General features: G+C 51.2%; 1 protein-coding gene across 6 annotated transcripts in view; it reads left to right on the forward strand.

Moving 5' to 3' along the window:
* The window catches only part of DOCK6 (dedicator of cytokinesis 6), a 59,346-nt gene that overhangs the window by 27,580 nt on the left and 16,092 nt on the right, over positions 1–15,674 (forward strand). For 3 of the 6 annotated variants that reach the window (XM_032251726.1, XM_032251731.1, XM_032251730.1), the window contains 10 exons: positions 1,081–1,244; positions 2,066–2,170; positions 4,949–5,041; positions 5,296–5,391; positions 6,797–6,937; positions 9,857–9,970; positions 10,062–10,232; positions 11,041–11,180; positions 11,269–11,438; positions 15,457–15,617. In XM_032251726.1, coding sequence (XP_032107617.1) covers positions 1,081–1,244; positions 2,066–2,170; positions 4,949–5,041; positions 5,296–5,391; positions 6,797–6,937; positions 9,857–9,970; positions 10,062–10,232; positions 11,041–11,180; positions 11,269–11,438; positions 15,457–15,617 — 1,355 coding nt within the window. The remainder of the gene's footprint in view (positions 1–1,080; positions 1,245–2,065; positions 2,171–4,948; positions 5,042–5,295; positions 5,392–6,796; positions 6,938–9,856; positions 9,971–10,061; positions 10,233–11,040; positions 11,181–11,268; positions 11,439–15,456; positions 15,618–15,674) is intronic. The other 3 variants (XM_032251727.1, XM_032251728.1, XM_032251729.1) reach the window with 3 other exon arrangements.

Genomic DNA, 15,674 nt, shown 5'->3' on the forward strand with positions numbered 1-15,674 from the left:
GGATGGAGTTTCGCTCTTGTTACCCAGGCTGGAGTGCAATGGCGCGATCTCGGCTCACCGCAACCTCCGCCTCCTGGGTTCAGGCAATTCTCCTGCCACAGCCTCCTGAGTCGCTGGGATTACAGGCACGCACCACCATGTCCAGCTAATGTTTTGTATTTTTAGTAGAGACGGGGTTTCACCATGTTGACCAGGATGGTCTCGATCTCTTGACCTCGTGATCCACCCGCCTCGGCCTCCCACAGTGCTGGGATTACAGGCTTGAGCCACCGTGCCCGGCTTCTTTTTTTTTTTTTTTAAGAGTCAGGGTCAGCCAGGCGCAGTGGCTCACAGCTATAATCCCAGCACTTTGGGAGGCTGAGGCGAGTAGATCACCTGAGGTCAGGAGTGTGAGACCAGCCTGGCCAACATGGTGAAACCCTTTCTCTACTAGAAATATGAAAGCTGGGCATGGCGGTGCATGCCTGTAATCCCAGCTGCTCGGGAGGCTGAGGCAGGAGAACTGCTTGAACCTGGGAGGCAGAGGTTGCAGTGAGCCGAGATCACACCGCTGCACTCCAGCTTGGATGACAAGAGCAAAACTCTGTCTCAACACAGAAAAAGAGTCAGGGTCTTACTCTGTTGGCCAGGCTGGAGTGCTAGAGTGCAGTGTCATGATCATAGCTCACTGCTGCCTTAAACTCCTGGGCTCATGTAATACTGTTGCCTCAGCCTCTCCAAGTAGCTGGAACCACAGGCATGCACTGCCACGCCTGGATAATTTTTTCGTTAATTTTTTGTAGGGACAGAGTCTCGCGATGTTGGCTGGGCTGGGCTTGAACTCTTGGGCTCAAGCAATCCTCCCAGCTCGGCCTCCCAAAGCACTGAGATCGTAGGCATGAGCCGCTGTACAAGGCCTATCCTGTTTTTCAACACCCCCCACATCCCTGAGAGACGGCAGCTATTATCCCCATTTTATAGATGTGGAACTTGGAAGCTCAGAGAAGAAAAGTGATTTTGCAAAGATTAGCTGAGTAGGAAGGGACTGAGAGGCGTCACGTCAGGTGGGCGCGTGGTTGACCCTATTCATTCCATCCTCAGGGGCCCCTCCAGTGACAGTACAGGCTGCCACACTGGCCCGTGGCTCTGGTCGCCCTGCAAGCCTCTACCTGGCCCGTTCCAAGAGCATCAGCAGCAGCAACCCCGACCTCGCCGTGGCCCCTGGCTCTGTGGATGATGAGGTTTCCCGCATCCTGGCCAGCAAGGTAGGGCAACGGGGGCCCTGGAATCTCCAGCCTCAGTGGTTGTGGCTGCCACCTGGGTGGGCGAAGAATCTCTGTTGATGAAGCACGGGAAACAACAGAGACGGTAACATGGATGAAGGCTTAACTCTGGGCAGTAGAGTTGGGCTGGGCTCTCACAGGCTGTGGGGTATGGGTCAGACTTTGTTCTGAATTCTGTACTCCATGACTGACGTGAGGATGGGTGGTGGAACTTGGCGTGGCTGAACAAAGGGCAGCGTATACCTAGTGCATATACACATCACCCATGCATATACCTGCACAGGTGTGTATACATGTTCACCCCACGCATATGCCTGCACAGGTGCGTATACACATTCACCCCACGCATATACCTGCACAGGTGCGTATACACATTCACCCCACACATATGCCTGCACAGGTGCGTATACACATTCACCCCACACATATGCCTGCACAGGTGCGTATACACATTCACCCCACCACATATGCCTGCACAGGTGCTTGTACACATTCACTCTATGCTTGTATGTACATGGGTCCATATACACATTCGCCTCATGCATATACATATACAGGTGTATACACATGCATCCCATGCACAGACATACAGGGGTGTGTATACATGCACACATGCACACACATACACAGGTATGTATAGGCATGCACCTGATGCACCTGCATACATGTGCACATTTTTCGGGATTTTATGTGGGTGCACACGTGGGCACATGTATGGTCCAGAGCTGTGTTCATTCTTGGTGTTTCATGCTGCTTTCCCTGCCCTCCACTGGGGATGCCACCACTTCTCCGTGTATCTCCAGGGCATCGATCGCTCACACTCCTGGGTGAATTCTGCTTATGCTCCGGGAGGCAGTAAGGCCGTGCTGCGACGGGCACCCCCTTATTGTGGGGCCGACCCCAGACAGGTGCCCTTCCTACCTGTTCCTGCACTCATGTGACACCACCTCAGCATGAGCTCCTCCCACCTTTTTGGCTGCATCGGACTAACCTCGGCGGGGGGGCTGCCTGAAGGAGGTGGCAGACCCATCTCCTGCCTTTGTTTGGGGCTGAGAAGTCTGTGTTTAGACTGACTGGGTCATCTTAACTGGCCTTTTGCTGCCACATAGGCCACAGTCTCAGGTAGAGACAGAAGGCACAGGGGTGATATGCAAATAGCATGCAAATGAACTGCAAATCCAGCCACCCATCACCTCACTGCCCTGCATGGCCTGTTCACCTGCCTTTAATCCACCTGTTCATGGGACTCTCAAAGGGCTGGAATTGAGCCTCTTGGCTTCCCTATCCCGTTTTAGACAAAGAGCTCCCCTTACCCTGCCTTTTTCCAGGTACCTGGTGTGGTGGGGGGTGGGCTTTGCCTTCAAACAGACCTGGGTTCAAGTCCTAGCTCTGCTATGAGCTCACCGTATGCATTGAGCAATTGGATGCATCTTCCTGAGCCTCAGTTTCCTCATTTGTAAAATGAAAATAACACTCCAAATTTTCAGATGCAGTTTGGGCTCACTGAAGTGTTCCCCCAGCAGCCCTGAGCCTGGGCTTGCGTTAGGGCTGAGGACACTGCCAGCGGGATTTTGTTAGGATGATAGATTCTTGGTCTGGCCTTGACCCTGAGCTTCTAGCTAGCTGGAGAAAGAGACATGGATCAAACAAATGGATAAGAGTATAATCACACAGCATGGAAAGGAAGCCAATAGCACCCAGCTTCCCTCTGGGTGGTCTTGGGGGCCTCTCCATGGGGGAGACATTTTTTGCTGGGACCTGAAGGGCGAGATAGAGTCAGCTAGGGAAGGGTGGGTGGGTGTGGGTATTCCAGGCAGAGGGCAAGGCACATAGAAATATTGGGACCAAGGTCAGAGGGCCGTAGGCAGGGAGAGGAGGCCACAGGGCTTGCTTCCTTACACACTTGGCCCTAGGACCTATTCCCGCTCTGTGCCCATCACCAAGGCAAACTGTACCCTATGACAGCCCCAGGGGACCATTAGCAGAGCAAGCAGGGGGGCCTTAGAGCAGTCATTTCCTTGGATTGCTGGGAATCTGGAAATCTGGGTGACGTGGAGGCTGGGCCTTTTCAATGGAAGGCCCTCCTGGTGCACACTGAGCAATCAGGGCATGGCTGGGGCTGGGGTAGCTGGAGAGAGCCCTCAGGTGTCAGAGTAGGTCCCAGGACTGGGTCAGCTCCGTCATCAGACCTCTTCTTCCTGCGAGCAGCCTCACCTCCCAGCCAGCAAAGGATGAAGCAAGAGTGGAGCTTGAACAACTCTGCCCAAACCCATTTCACAGATGGGGACCCTGAGGCTCAAGCCAGGCTCGGCCAGGCTCGGCCAGGGCCAGGCTTAGAACCTTGGGCTCTCTCTGCTTTTCCTGGCACCTCATCCACATCTCACCTCCTCCGTCCTCATCTTCCTGCATCATCTTTCTCTTCCTTCCCCATCTTGTGTTTAACCCTCTGTCTCCACACACCCTCCTCTACCTCTGCGCCCTCCTCTCTGTCTGCTATGCTCACTAACTCGGTCACACTCTGCCCCTCGTCCACACTCACCCTCACCTCCTCTGGCCACACACATTCTTGCTGTCAACACTGATTTCATCTCCTCTGCCTTCACCCCACCTGCCATGCACCCATTCCCAGCCTTCATGTGTTCTCAGTCCTGCTCCATCCACACTCCTCCTGCCTGTTTTGGTCACACTGCTTTGTCACTCACCACCTTACTGTGTTTTCACTGTTATTCTCACCTCCTCCATCACATTCTTTTTTTGTGAGATGGAGTCTTGCTCTGTCACCCAAGCTAGAGTGCAGTGATACAATCATAGCTCGCTGCAACCTCCCAGGCCCAGGGTCAAACCATCCTCCTGCCTTGGCCTCTTGAGTAGCTGGGACTACAGGCACACACCACCAGCATGTTTTTTTTTTTTGAGCCGGAGTTTCCCTCTTGTTGCTGGAGTGCAATGCACAATCTCGGCTCACCACAACCTCCGCCCCAGGTGCAAGCGATTCTCCTGCCTCAGCCTCCTGAATAGCTGGGATTACAGGCATGCGCCACCACACCCGGCTAATTTTTTGTATTTTTAGTAGAGACGGGGTTTCTCCATACTGGTCAGGCTGGTCCCAAACACCCAACCTCAGGTGATCCACCCGCCTCAGCCTCCCAAAGTGCTGGGATTACAGGCATGAGCCACGGCGCCCAGCCTATTTTTATTTATATATACATATATATATATATATTTAGTAGAGTCAGTGTCTCGCTATGTTGCCCAGGCTGGTCTTAAACTCCTGGGTTCAAGCAGTCCTCCTGCCTCAGCTTCCCGAAGTGCTGGGATGACAGGTATTGAGCTCCCTCCCAGCCTCACATTCCTCTCCCACGCCCACATGCCTTGATCTTGACTCCTCAGCTGTCTCCAGCTCCTCTTTTGTTTGTCCCTGCCCCCACTGCCTTGTCTACTCCCACAGCACCCTGGCCATGCCAACCAGCCTCCCATACCCACACACGCCTGCCCATCTCATTCCTGCCTGCCCCCACTGCCCGTCCATGGCCCCATCCCATCCTTGTGGAAGCGTTTCTTTCTCTCTTTTCACACTGACCCACCTCCTTTCCCCAATCCCCATCTGCGTCTGTGTGGACACATCTCTCCTCCAGCCACCTGCTCATCCACACTAACCCACTCCTCGCCATCACATCCCATCGTAGGCCATCGACTGCATCTCTAGCCGAGCCTCCTCCTACCTCGAGGGCTCCTCCTCGGCCCCACCAGCCACCCAGCTGAGACCCACTGTGCAGAAGGTAGTGGGGGGAGGGATGGATGACCCCATTTGTGTCCCAGCCCCCAGCAAAGGGGTCCAGTGTTCCTCCCCCATCCAGAGCCCAGCGGGGTCCAGCGAGCCCAGGCACATCCGCTCCTCTGGCCCCTCTCCTCCTGCGTCACTCCTGCTGTACTAACCCAAGCCCAGCAGCTGCATCCTCCCCTGGCATGCCGTCCAGAGGGGGTCGGGAGGGGGTGGTGCCTGGCGCTCTGTGACCCCTGCCTCTGTCCCTAGCTGCTTCATGAGGAGCTGGCTCTGCAGTGGGTGGTGAGCAGCAGTGCGGTGCGCGAGGCCATCCTCCAGCATGCCTGGTTCTTCTTCCAGCTCATGGTGAGACCCCCTGCTCCCTGCCTGGTGGCACGATATCCCCAAGAAGAGCCCCTTCCTTTTTTTTTTTTTTTTTTTGAGACGGGGTCTCGCTGTGTTGCCCAGGCTGGAATGCAGTGGCTTTTCACAGGTGCAATCCCACTGCTGATCAGCACTGATGAGCACAGGAGTTTTAACCTGCTCCATTTCTGACCTGGGCTGTTTCACCCCTCCTTAGGCAACCTGGTGGTCTCCTGCTCCCGGGAGGTCACCATATTGATGCTGAACTTAGTGCGAACGCGCGGTCGGCATAGCACACTACAGCCCAGAACTCCTGGGCTCAAGCGATCCTGCAGCCTCAGCCTCCTGAGTAGCTGGGACTATAGGCACGTGCCACTGCCCCCGGCACCCCTTCCTTTTTTAAGAGAGAAGCCCCCTGAGATTGCAGCTGAGATATTTGAGAAATGGCCCCAAGAGACCCCTTCCCACTCCTAGAGAGATGAGAGGTACTTAAGGTGGTGTCACCCTGGAGAGACTGTAGCTGAAACCCCCTTCAGCGAGAGACAGCCCCCCTTCCCTATGAGACTTTTTAGGGACAGAAACCATTAAGAGACCCTCAACCAGACAGGAGACCTCCATCCTGCGAGAGATATTCCTGGATAGAAAGGGAAAGCTGTGCGGGGCGCGGTGGCTCATGCCTGTAATCCCAGCACTTTGGGAGGCTGAGGTAGGTGGATCACCTGAGATCATGAGTTCAAGACCATCCTGGCCAACACGGTGAAACTCAATCATCTCTGCTAAAATTTTTATTTTTTCTTTTATCCTATCCCTCTAGAGAAAAGTTTTGTATTTTTAGTGGAGACTGGATTTCACCATGTTGGCCAGGCTGCTCTCAAACTCCTGACCTCAGGTGATCCACCCAACTAGGCCTCCCAAAGTGCTGGGGTTATAGGCATAAGCCACCACGCCCTTCCCAAGGGAAAGCTTTCTGATCAAGGTAGAGACATCCCTAAAACTCTTCAATAGGTGCATTGAATGCCCCCTTCTGAGGGCCTGCTGGCCATATCCCCTATGGGCCTCCAATAAAGCTCCCTTCAAGTCCAGTGCCTCTAGCCCCACCCTTTGTCCCACCTCTGGACTTTGCCCTGGTGAGACCTGCATAAGCCCCTCCCATACTCTCTCAGCCCTCCCACGTCCTATACTCCTGGGATGCTCACAGGATTGGCCCATGGCTTTGTCAAGCCCCAGCCACCCACATCCCTCAGGCCTCAAGTTCCACCTGCAGCTATGGTGCTCAAACCTATCTTCAGACCACCTCCCTTGCTACTAAAGCCACGCCCCTTCTGTCAAGCCTCCTCCACCCACAGCCCTTCAAGCCCCACCCACAGCCCTTCAAGCCCCACCCACAGCCCTCTTACCTCACCTCCAGGTGAAGAGTATGGCGCTGCACCTGCTTCTTGGCCAGCGACTGGACACGCCCCGCAAGCTGCGCTTCCCTGGGCGCTTCCTGGACGACATCACTGCCTTGGTGGGCTCTGTGGGCCTGGAGATCATCACCCGTGTCCACAAGGTGGGAGATGCAGGGTCTCAACATGGGAAGTAACCTCAGGGAGGACACAGCCAGCCAGGTGTGGGCACCAAGCCTGCCCAGTGCCTCCTGGCTGTAAGACTAAGAATCCACTTTGCCGGGTGGGTCCGTTCATGTATTGTTTCTTGAGTGCCTGCGGTGTGCACAGCCTTGTGCTGGGTGTAGCAACATAACAATAAACAAAACACCCAAATCCTTATCCTCATGGAGCTTTCAAGGGGTGAGCTGAAGAAAGTGAGGGATCATTCCATGTGATGTCTGGGGAAAGACCAATCCAGGCAGGAGGAATAGCAGATGCAAAAGCCCTGAGGCAGGACCATGCTTGGCGAATAGATGGCTGGACTGCCATGGGTGAGGAGGGAAACGGGGGTTGGTGGGAGCAGGGAGGTGACAGGGTAGACCCATTAGCCCTTAGCACAGTCAGAGTATACAGCAAGTGCTCAATAAGTGGATGTTGATGTTCTGAGACCCTGACAGTGGACTTGTTCAGGCCCTGGATTACCAAGTCCAATGCCCTTGAGGGCTAGGCAGGCAACATTAATCATAATAGTAATAATATTGAGCTTTTTTTATCTTTTAATTTTTAAAAGCCAGTCAAATTTACCAGTGGGGGGTTGTATACCAACTTTAGTGACACTGATGTTAATAAGTTCTGATAACCCACTACCATCGGACCAGTCAATATTGAGCATTTATTGAGCACTTACTGTGTATCTATAGCACTTTATATGGATCGTATCATTGAATCTCACAACCTCATGAAGTTAGTATTGTTGTTATCGCCATTTTACTGATGGGGAAACTGAGGCATCGAATGGGTGAGGAGCTTAACCTTGCATTGCATGACTGAGCAGGGCCAGAATGAGGTTTTGAATGTGAACCACCAGCTCCAGAGCCCTTGCTGTCAGTACGAGTTTCAGGTGGGAAAGTGGGGGCTTATGGTGGACTAGAGAGCAGATGTCCCAGCTAACAGGGGTGACCATCACTCAATCCAGCCAACAGAAACCCTGCAGGAATGCGGCTCAGCTGTGGCCAGATTGGCTGTTTTTGTTTTTTGTTTTGAGATAAGATCTCTTTGCTCTGTCACACAGGCTGGAGTGCAGTTGCGTGATCATACTTCACTGCAGCCTCGACCTCCTGGGCTCAAGGGATCCTCCCTCCTCAGCCTCCCAAGTAGCTGTGACCAGAGGCACAAGCCACCATACTCAGCTATTTGTTTTTTATTTTTATTTTTTTTAGTAGAGTCAGGGTCTCACTATGTTGCCCAGACTGGTCTCCAACCCCTGAGCTCAAGGAATCCTCCCACCTTGGCTTCCCAAAGTGCTGGGATTACAAGCCTGAGCCACCATGCCTGGCCAGATTGTCTGGGGTTTCTTTGGGTGTGGTTTTGTTTTTGTTTTTATATTTGCTTTTGAGACAGGGTCTCACTTTGTTGTCCAGACTAGAGTGTGGTGGTGTGATCATGGCTCACTGCAGCCTTAAACTCCTGGGCTGAAGCAGTCCACCCACTTGAGCCTCCAGAGTAGCTGGGGCTACAGGTGCATGCTACCATACCCAGCTAATTCTTTTTCTTTCTTTCTTTTTTTTTTTTTTTTTGGTAGAGACGGGGTCTTGCTATGTTACCCATGCTAGGAGACGGTCTGGTTTCTAAAGTGAAATGGGACCTCTGGATTTGATGGGAACTTTCCAGATTTTGAAATGGCATTCTGGCCCAGGCCAACCCTTGCACAATTCCACATGACCTCCAAGCTGGTCTCAAAGGTTTTGACCTTGTCTCACTGGAGCCCTCCCAAAGACTGACATTCCCAGGGGCTGATCCAGATGGTGAGGAAATTAGCCCAAGAAAGAGATCCAGGGAAGAACAATGCCCTTAAGAATCCACCTTTTTTTTTTTTTTTTTTTTTTTTGAGATGGAGTTTTGCTCTGTTGCCCAGGCTAGAGTGCAATGGCACGATCTCAGCTCACTGCAACCTACACCTTCCGGGTTCAAGCAGTTCTCCTGCCTCAGCCTCCTGAGTAGCTGGGACTACAGGCATGCACCACCACACCCGGCTGATTTTTATATTTTTAGTAGAGACGGGGTTTCACCGTATCAGCCAGGCTGGTTTCGAACTCACAACCAAGATCGTGCCATTGCATTTCACCCTGGACGACAAGAGCAAGACTCATCTCAAAATAAATAATAAAATAAAATAGCCGGGTGCGGTGGCTCAAGCCTGTAATCCCAGCGCTTTGGGAGGCCGAGGCGGGTGGATCACGAGGTCAATAGATCGAGACCATCCTGGTCAACATGGTGAAACCGCGTCTCTACTAAAAATACAAAAAATCAGCTGGGCATGGTGGCGCGTGCCTGTAATCCCAGCTACTCAGGAGGCTGAGACAGGAGAATTGCCTGAACCCAGGAGACGGAGGTTGCGGTGAGCTGAGATCGCGCCATTGCACTCCAGCCTGGGCAACAAGAGCGAAACTCCGTCTCAAAAAAAATAAATAAATAAAATAAAATAAAATAAAAATAAAAAATAAATGATGCTGAGAGCGGATCAGTTAGGGCAAAGGCTAATTTGCTTCAACAGTCACAAGTGATTTAAATAACCAAAGCTAATTTCTGAGCATTAAGTACGTTGTGGAGGTGTCACGGTGTGGGCCTGGCCCTGGCAGTTCACCGGCACCCACGTGCTTCTGCCCTATAAGTGGCCGCCTCACTTTCCCCTCAAATCCCATTGGCCAGAATTGTTCATGTGGTTCCACTGCAAGGGAGGCTTGGTAATGTAGTCTCTCCCCAGCTCTGAAGTCTGGACTAGAGAGGGCCAGAGGATCTTGCTGTAAGAGCCAAGCCCCTGTGGGGCTGAGGTTTGGGGAGGAGGTGTGGATTTGTGAGTTGACGGGTCCCTGTGTCCCCAGGATGTGGAGCTGGCCGAGCGCCTCAACGCCAGCCTGGCCTTCTTCCTCAGTGACCTTCTGTCCCTGGTGGACCGAGGCTTCATCTTCAACCTGGTCCGGGGCCACTACAAGCAGGTAGGAGTGGGCGGGGCAGGGCGGGGTGGGTGTGGCGTGGATGGTGGGTGGGGCAATGTTGACATCACTGCTGCCCGCCCCTCTCCTACAGGTGGCCACGCGGCTTCAGTCATCCCCCAATCCAGCCTCTCTGCTGACCCTGCGCATGGAATTCACCCGCATCCTGTGCAGCCACGAGCACTACGTCACCCTCAACCTCCCCTGCTGCCCCCTGTCGCCCCCAGCCTCGCCCTCCCCCTCTGTGTCCTCTACCACCTCCCAGGTAGGCTGGCGTCTTTGACCTACCACCTCTCACCTTCAGTCCATCTCATAGGGTTCCCTCATTTCTGTCCCTTTCACAGTGGGCCATTGCCTAGGTTAACTGATTCCTTATGTTTGACTTTTTTTTTTCCTTTTTTTTGAGATGGAGTCTCACTCTGTCACCAGGCTGGAGTGCAGTGGCATGATCTCGGCCACCTCCTAGGCTCAAGCGATTTCCTGCTCAGCTTCCCCAGGAGCTGGGACTACAGGTGCATGCCACCACACCCAGCTAATTTTTGTATTTTTAGCAGAGATGGGGTTTCACTCTCTTGGCCAGGATGGTCTCAAACTCCTGACCTTGTGATCCACCTGCCTCGTCCTCCCAAAGTGCTGGGATTACGGGCGTGAGCCAACGTGCCCGGCCCATGTTTGACTTTTTACCTCTAACCCTTCACCTCTCCTGTCATTCTCAGCAATTTCCCGAAAGGACTTTTTAAATTTTTTTTCTTCTAATTAAAAGAACCAGAAGGACTAACTTCTGGTTTCTCTCCCCGAAATCCTAACTCCCAGCCCAGTGTTCGATCTGCCATTTCTAAGTCCTCTGACTTTTGACCCCATTCCCTATTACATCACAGATGGGTTAACCTCAGCCTCTCACCTCTAGCCTTAAAACCCATATCCACTGTCACCTCCAGATGACTTGACCTCGGTTTCCCATCTGTGGCTACTGGCACCATGATTTCTGTCACCTCTCAGATGGCTTTAATGGTGACCTGTCACCTCTGACTCTTGACTTTTAGCATCCCCTATTTTCCCCCCACTCTCTGCAGAGTTCCACCTTCTCCAGCCAAGCCCCGGACCCCAAGGTGACCAGCATGTTCGAACTGAGTGGACCATTCCGGCAGCAGCACTTCCTAGCTGGGCTCCTGCTGACGGAGCTGGCGCTGGCCCTTGAGCCTGAGGCTGAGGGGTGAGCAGAGGCCCTGTCTAGACTCAGAGAAGGTGGGACAGTCCAGGAGCCATATCCATCCTGTCCTGAGCACTCCATTATCCCATAGGGCATCCCTGTTGCACAAGAAGGCCATCAGTGCTGTGCACAGCCTGCTATGCAGCCATGACACTGACCCCCGCTACGCCGAGGCCACTGTGAAGGCTCGTGTGGCCGAGCTGTACCTGCCACTGCTATCGATTGCACGGGACACCTTGCCACGGCTGCATGACTTTGCTGGTCAGTGGGCCAGGGGAGAATGTGGTCACATGATCCAGGGACTTGGTCACAGAAGGCACAGAATAGGAAAGGTGGGAGAACACAGTCAGGGGTACGAGTATAGGCATTAGGATTAGCAGAGAAGTTGAAAGCGCTGGGACAGACTAGTCAAGTCATAACCTCTCTGAGACTTAGGTTTCTCCCCTGTAATGGGAACAGTAACAACACCAACTACTTCATAAGGTTATGTGAAAATGTGGGGGGCTGTAGTACTGATATATTTTCAGCCCACAATAGATGGGAGATATTATTGTACCATTTATTATTTTCTAAGAGCAGAAAGTGGGAACATCCAGGTAAGAAAGTGATTGGAGTTAATTGATTCACTCATTTTCAACAAACACTTATAGGCATTGTTGGTGCAGTATAATAGTAGTTGGAAGCACAAAATTGGGATTTGTGGGTTGATGCCTTTCATCAGTTTGGGGAAATTCTCAGCCATTCTCTCTTTTTCTGCCTCACTTTCACTCTTCTCTCCTGGGACTCCAATTACATGTATATTAGGCCTTTTGATCACATCACACATCTGTTATACCCTGTTCTGTTTTTTTTTTCATTCTTTCCTCTCTGTAATTTAATACGGAAATTTTTCATTCACTATGAGTTCACCACTTATGGCTTCTGTTGTGCTGAGTGTCCTGTTGACCTCAACCACTGAGTTATTTATTATTATCATTATTATTATTATTATTATTATTTTAGATGGAGTTTCACTCTTGTTGCCCATGCTGGAGTGCACTGGCACGATCTCAGCTCACCACAACCTCCACCTCCTGGGTTTAAGCGATTCTCCTCCCTCAGCCTCCCAAGTAGCTGGCATTATAGGCATGCACCACCACGCCTGGCTAATTTTTTTGTATTTTTAATAGAGACAGGGTTTCTTCATGTTGGTCAGGCTGGTCTCAAACTCCCAACCTCAGGTGATTCACTCACCTCGGCCTTCCAAAGTGCTGGGATTACAGGCGTGAGCCACCGTACCCAGTCCATTGAGTTCTTAATTTCAGATATTGGGGGTTTTCTTCCATTGTAAAATATCTATTTGATTTTTTGGTAGATCCCAATTCCCTGTCGAAATTCTCCATCTTTTGTCTCATTTTTGCTCAACTTTTCTTCTAATTTTAAAAGTTTCTGTTTGCTGACTCCCAGGTTTGATCATCTATGTATCTGCTTCTGTTCTCTCTTTTTCTCTTTTATCCATCACATTTTCCTGCCTCATCACTTGTAGTTTTTTTAATTATATTCCGGACATTGTATAGAAAAGAACCATAGGGATGAAGCAATGTCATCTTTCAGTGAGAAGTCTCCTTTTCCTCTTTTAGGCAGATAGGATAATGGGCTGATCACCTCAGTTCAATCAGGAATTGAGCTAGGCTGGACTGGGCTAGAGCTTTATTTAGACTCAGTCTACCTTTTGTTTCAGGAGACTCTAGGGCAAGATCTGCTATATATTTGTTGGCAACTTCTCCCTCCGTTGAGACTTTTTAGGAGAGAAAATGGGGGTTACCTTGTTAAGAGCATAGACTTCAGAAACAGACTGTTAAGGATAAAATTGTAACTTTTGGGCTGGGCACAGGTGGTTCACGCCTGTAATCCCAGCACTTTGGGAGGCCAAGGCAGGTGGATTGCTTGAGGTCAAAAGTTCAAGACCAGCATGGCCAACATAGAGAAATCCTGTCTCTACTAAAAATACAAAAAATTAGTTGGGCGTGATGGCGGGCACCTGTAATCCCAACTACTTAGGAGGCTGAGACAGGAGACTCGCTTGAACCCGGGAGGCAGGGAGCTGATATCATGCCATTGCACTCCAGTCTGGGCAACAAGAGTGAGACTCCATCTCAAAAAACACAAAACAACAAAAACAAACAAAAAACAATAAGCATTAGCTGGGCGTGGTGGTGGGCACCTGTAATCCCAGCTACTTAGGAGGCCAAGGCAGGAGAATTGCTTGAACCTGGAAGATGGAGGTCGCAGTGAGCCAAGATCATGCCTTCACACTCCAGATTGGGTGATGAGAGCAAAACTCTGCCTCCAAAAAAAAAAAAAAAAAGCATTGTAGCTCTTCCATTTACCTGCTATCTGACCCAGGGCAAGTAGGTTAACCTCTCTGTATCTCAGTTTCTTCATCCATAATGTGGGACTAATGAAAGTACTTATCTCCATAGGGTTGTTTTGATGATTAAGAGTTATTTTTTAGGCTGGGTGCAGTGGCTCACGCCTGTAATCCCAGCACTTTGGGAGGCCAAGGCGGGTGCGTCACAAGGTCAGGAGTTCGAGACCAGCCTGACCAACATGGTGAAACCCTGTCTCTACCAAAAATACAAAAAAAAATTAGCCGGGCATGGTGGTGGGTGCCTGTAATCCTAGCTACTCAGGAGGCTGAGGCAGAATAATCACTTGATCCCGGGAGGCAGAGGTTGCAGTGAGATCACACCACTGCACTCCAGCCTGGGCAACAGAGCAAGACTCTGTCTTAAAAAAAAAAAAAAAAAAAAAAAGTAATTTTTATTTTTCTCGAGCTGCTATGATTTGGAGGAGTGAATATTTTTAAGGTCCCTAGAACAGCACCTGGCACATAGGAGATGCTGTATCAGTGCTGACTGATGCTACAGTAATAGCATCAAGGCCAGGTGTGGTGGTTCACGCCTATAATCCCAGCACTTTGGGAGGCCGAGGTGGGCGGATTGCTTGAGTACAGGAGTTGAGGACTAGCCTAGACAACCTAGTGAGACCATGTCTCTATAACAAATACAAAAATTAGCTGGGCATGGCAGCACACCCCTGCAGTTCCAGCTACTCGGGAGGCTGAGGTGGGAGGATCACTTGAGTTCAGGAGGTTGAGGCTGCAATAAGCCAAGATTGCACCACTGCACTCCAGCCTGGGTGACAGAGTGAGATCCTGTCTGAAAAAGATAAAATAAAATTGGCCAGGTGCAGTGGCTCACACCTGTAATCCTAACACTTTGGGATGCTGAGGCAGGCAGATCATTCGAGGTCAGGAGTTTGAAACCCATCTGGTTATTGTGGTGAAACCCCCTCTCTACTAAAAATACAAAAATTAATAGGGTATAGTGGCATGCACCTGTAATCCCAGCTACTTAGAAGACTGAGGCACAAGAATTGCCTGAACCTGGGAGGCACAGATCACAGTGGGCCAAGATGGCGCCTCTGCACTCTGGCCTAGGCAACAGAGCAAGACTCCATCTAAAAAAAAATAAGTAAAATAAGTAAGTTCCGGCCGGGCGCGGTGGCTCAAGCCTGTAATCCCAGCACTTTGGGAGGCCGAGGCGGGTAGATCACGAGGTCAAGAGATCGAGACCATCCTGGTCAACATGGTGAAACCCCGTCTCTACTAAAAATACAAAACATTAGCTGGGCATGGTGGCGCGTGCCTGTAATCCCAGCTACTCAGGAGGCTGAGGCAGGAGAATTGCCTGAACCCAGGAGGCAGAGGTTGCGGTGAGCCGAGATCGGCCATTGCACTCCAGCCTGGGTAATAAGAGCGAAACTCTGTCTCAAAAAAAAAAATAAATAAATAAAAAATAAGTAAGTTCCAGGAGCAGACAACCAGAGACCCACTCTTGGGACTGCTGTGAAGGAAAACTTTTTTTTTTTCCAAGACAGAATCTCGCTCTGTCGCCCAGACTGGAGTGCAACGGCGCAATCCTGGCTCACTGTAACCTCCACCTCCTGGGTAGAAGCAGTTCTCCTGCCTCAGCCTCCCAAGTAGCTGGGATTACAGGTGCCAAAACCATGCCTGGCTAATTTTTTGTATTTCTAGTAGAGACAGGATTTCACCATGCTGGCCAGACTGGTCTCCAACTCCTGACCTCAGGTGATCCACCCGCCTTGGCCTCCCAAAGTATTGGAATTACAGGCATGAGTCACTGTGCCTGGCTGTGAGGGAAGACTTCTGAAATCTGAGATAGGGATAGCACTTATCAAGGCTTTATCTTTCTCTCCCTCTGTCCTTCCCTGCCAGAGGTCCCAGGTCAGCGGTCAAGACTGGCCTCAATGCTTGACTCAGACACAGAAGGCGAAGGGGACATTTCAGGCACCATCAACCCCTCTGTGGCCATGGCCATTGCTGGTGGCCCCCTAGCCCCTGGCTCCCGGGCCAGCATCTCCCAGGGGCCACCAACGGTGAGTAGGGAGGCTTGTCCCCATAGATGTCATTCTTTTTTTTTTTTTTTTTTTTTT

Source organism: Sapajus apella, unplaced genomic scaffold, assembly GCF_009761245.1.
Source record: "Sapajus apella isolate SASKATOON/1434 unplaced genomic scaffold, GSC_monkey_1.0 scaffold77, whole genome shotgun sequence".
Lineage (NCBI taxonomy): Eukaryota > Metazoa > Chordata > Mammalia > Primates > Cebidae > Sapajus > Sapajus apella.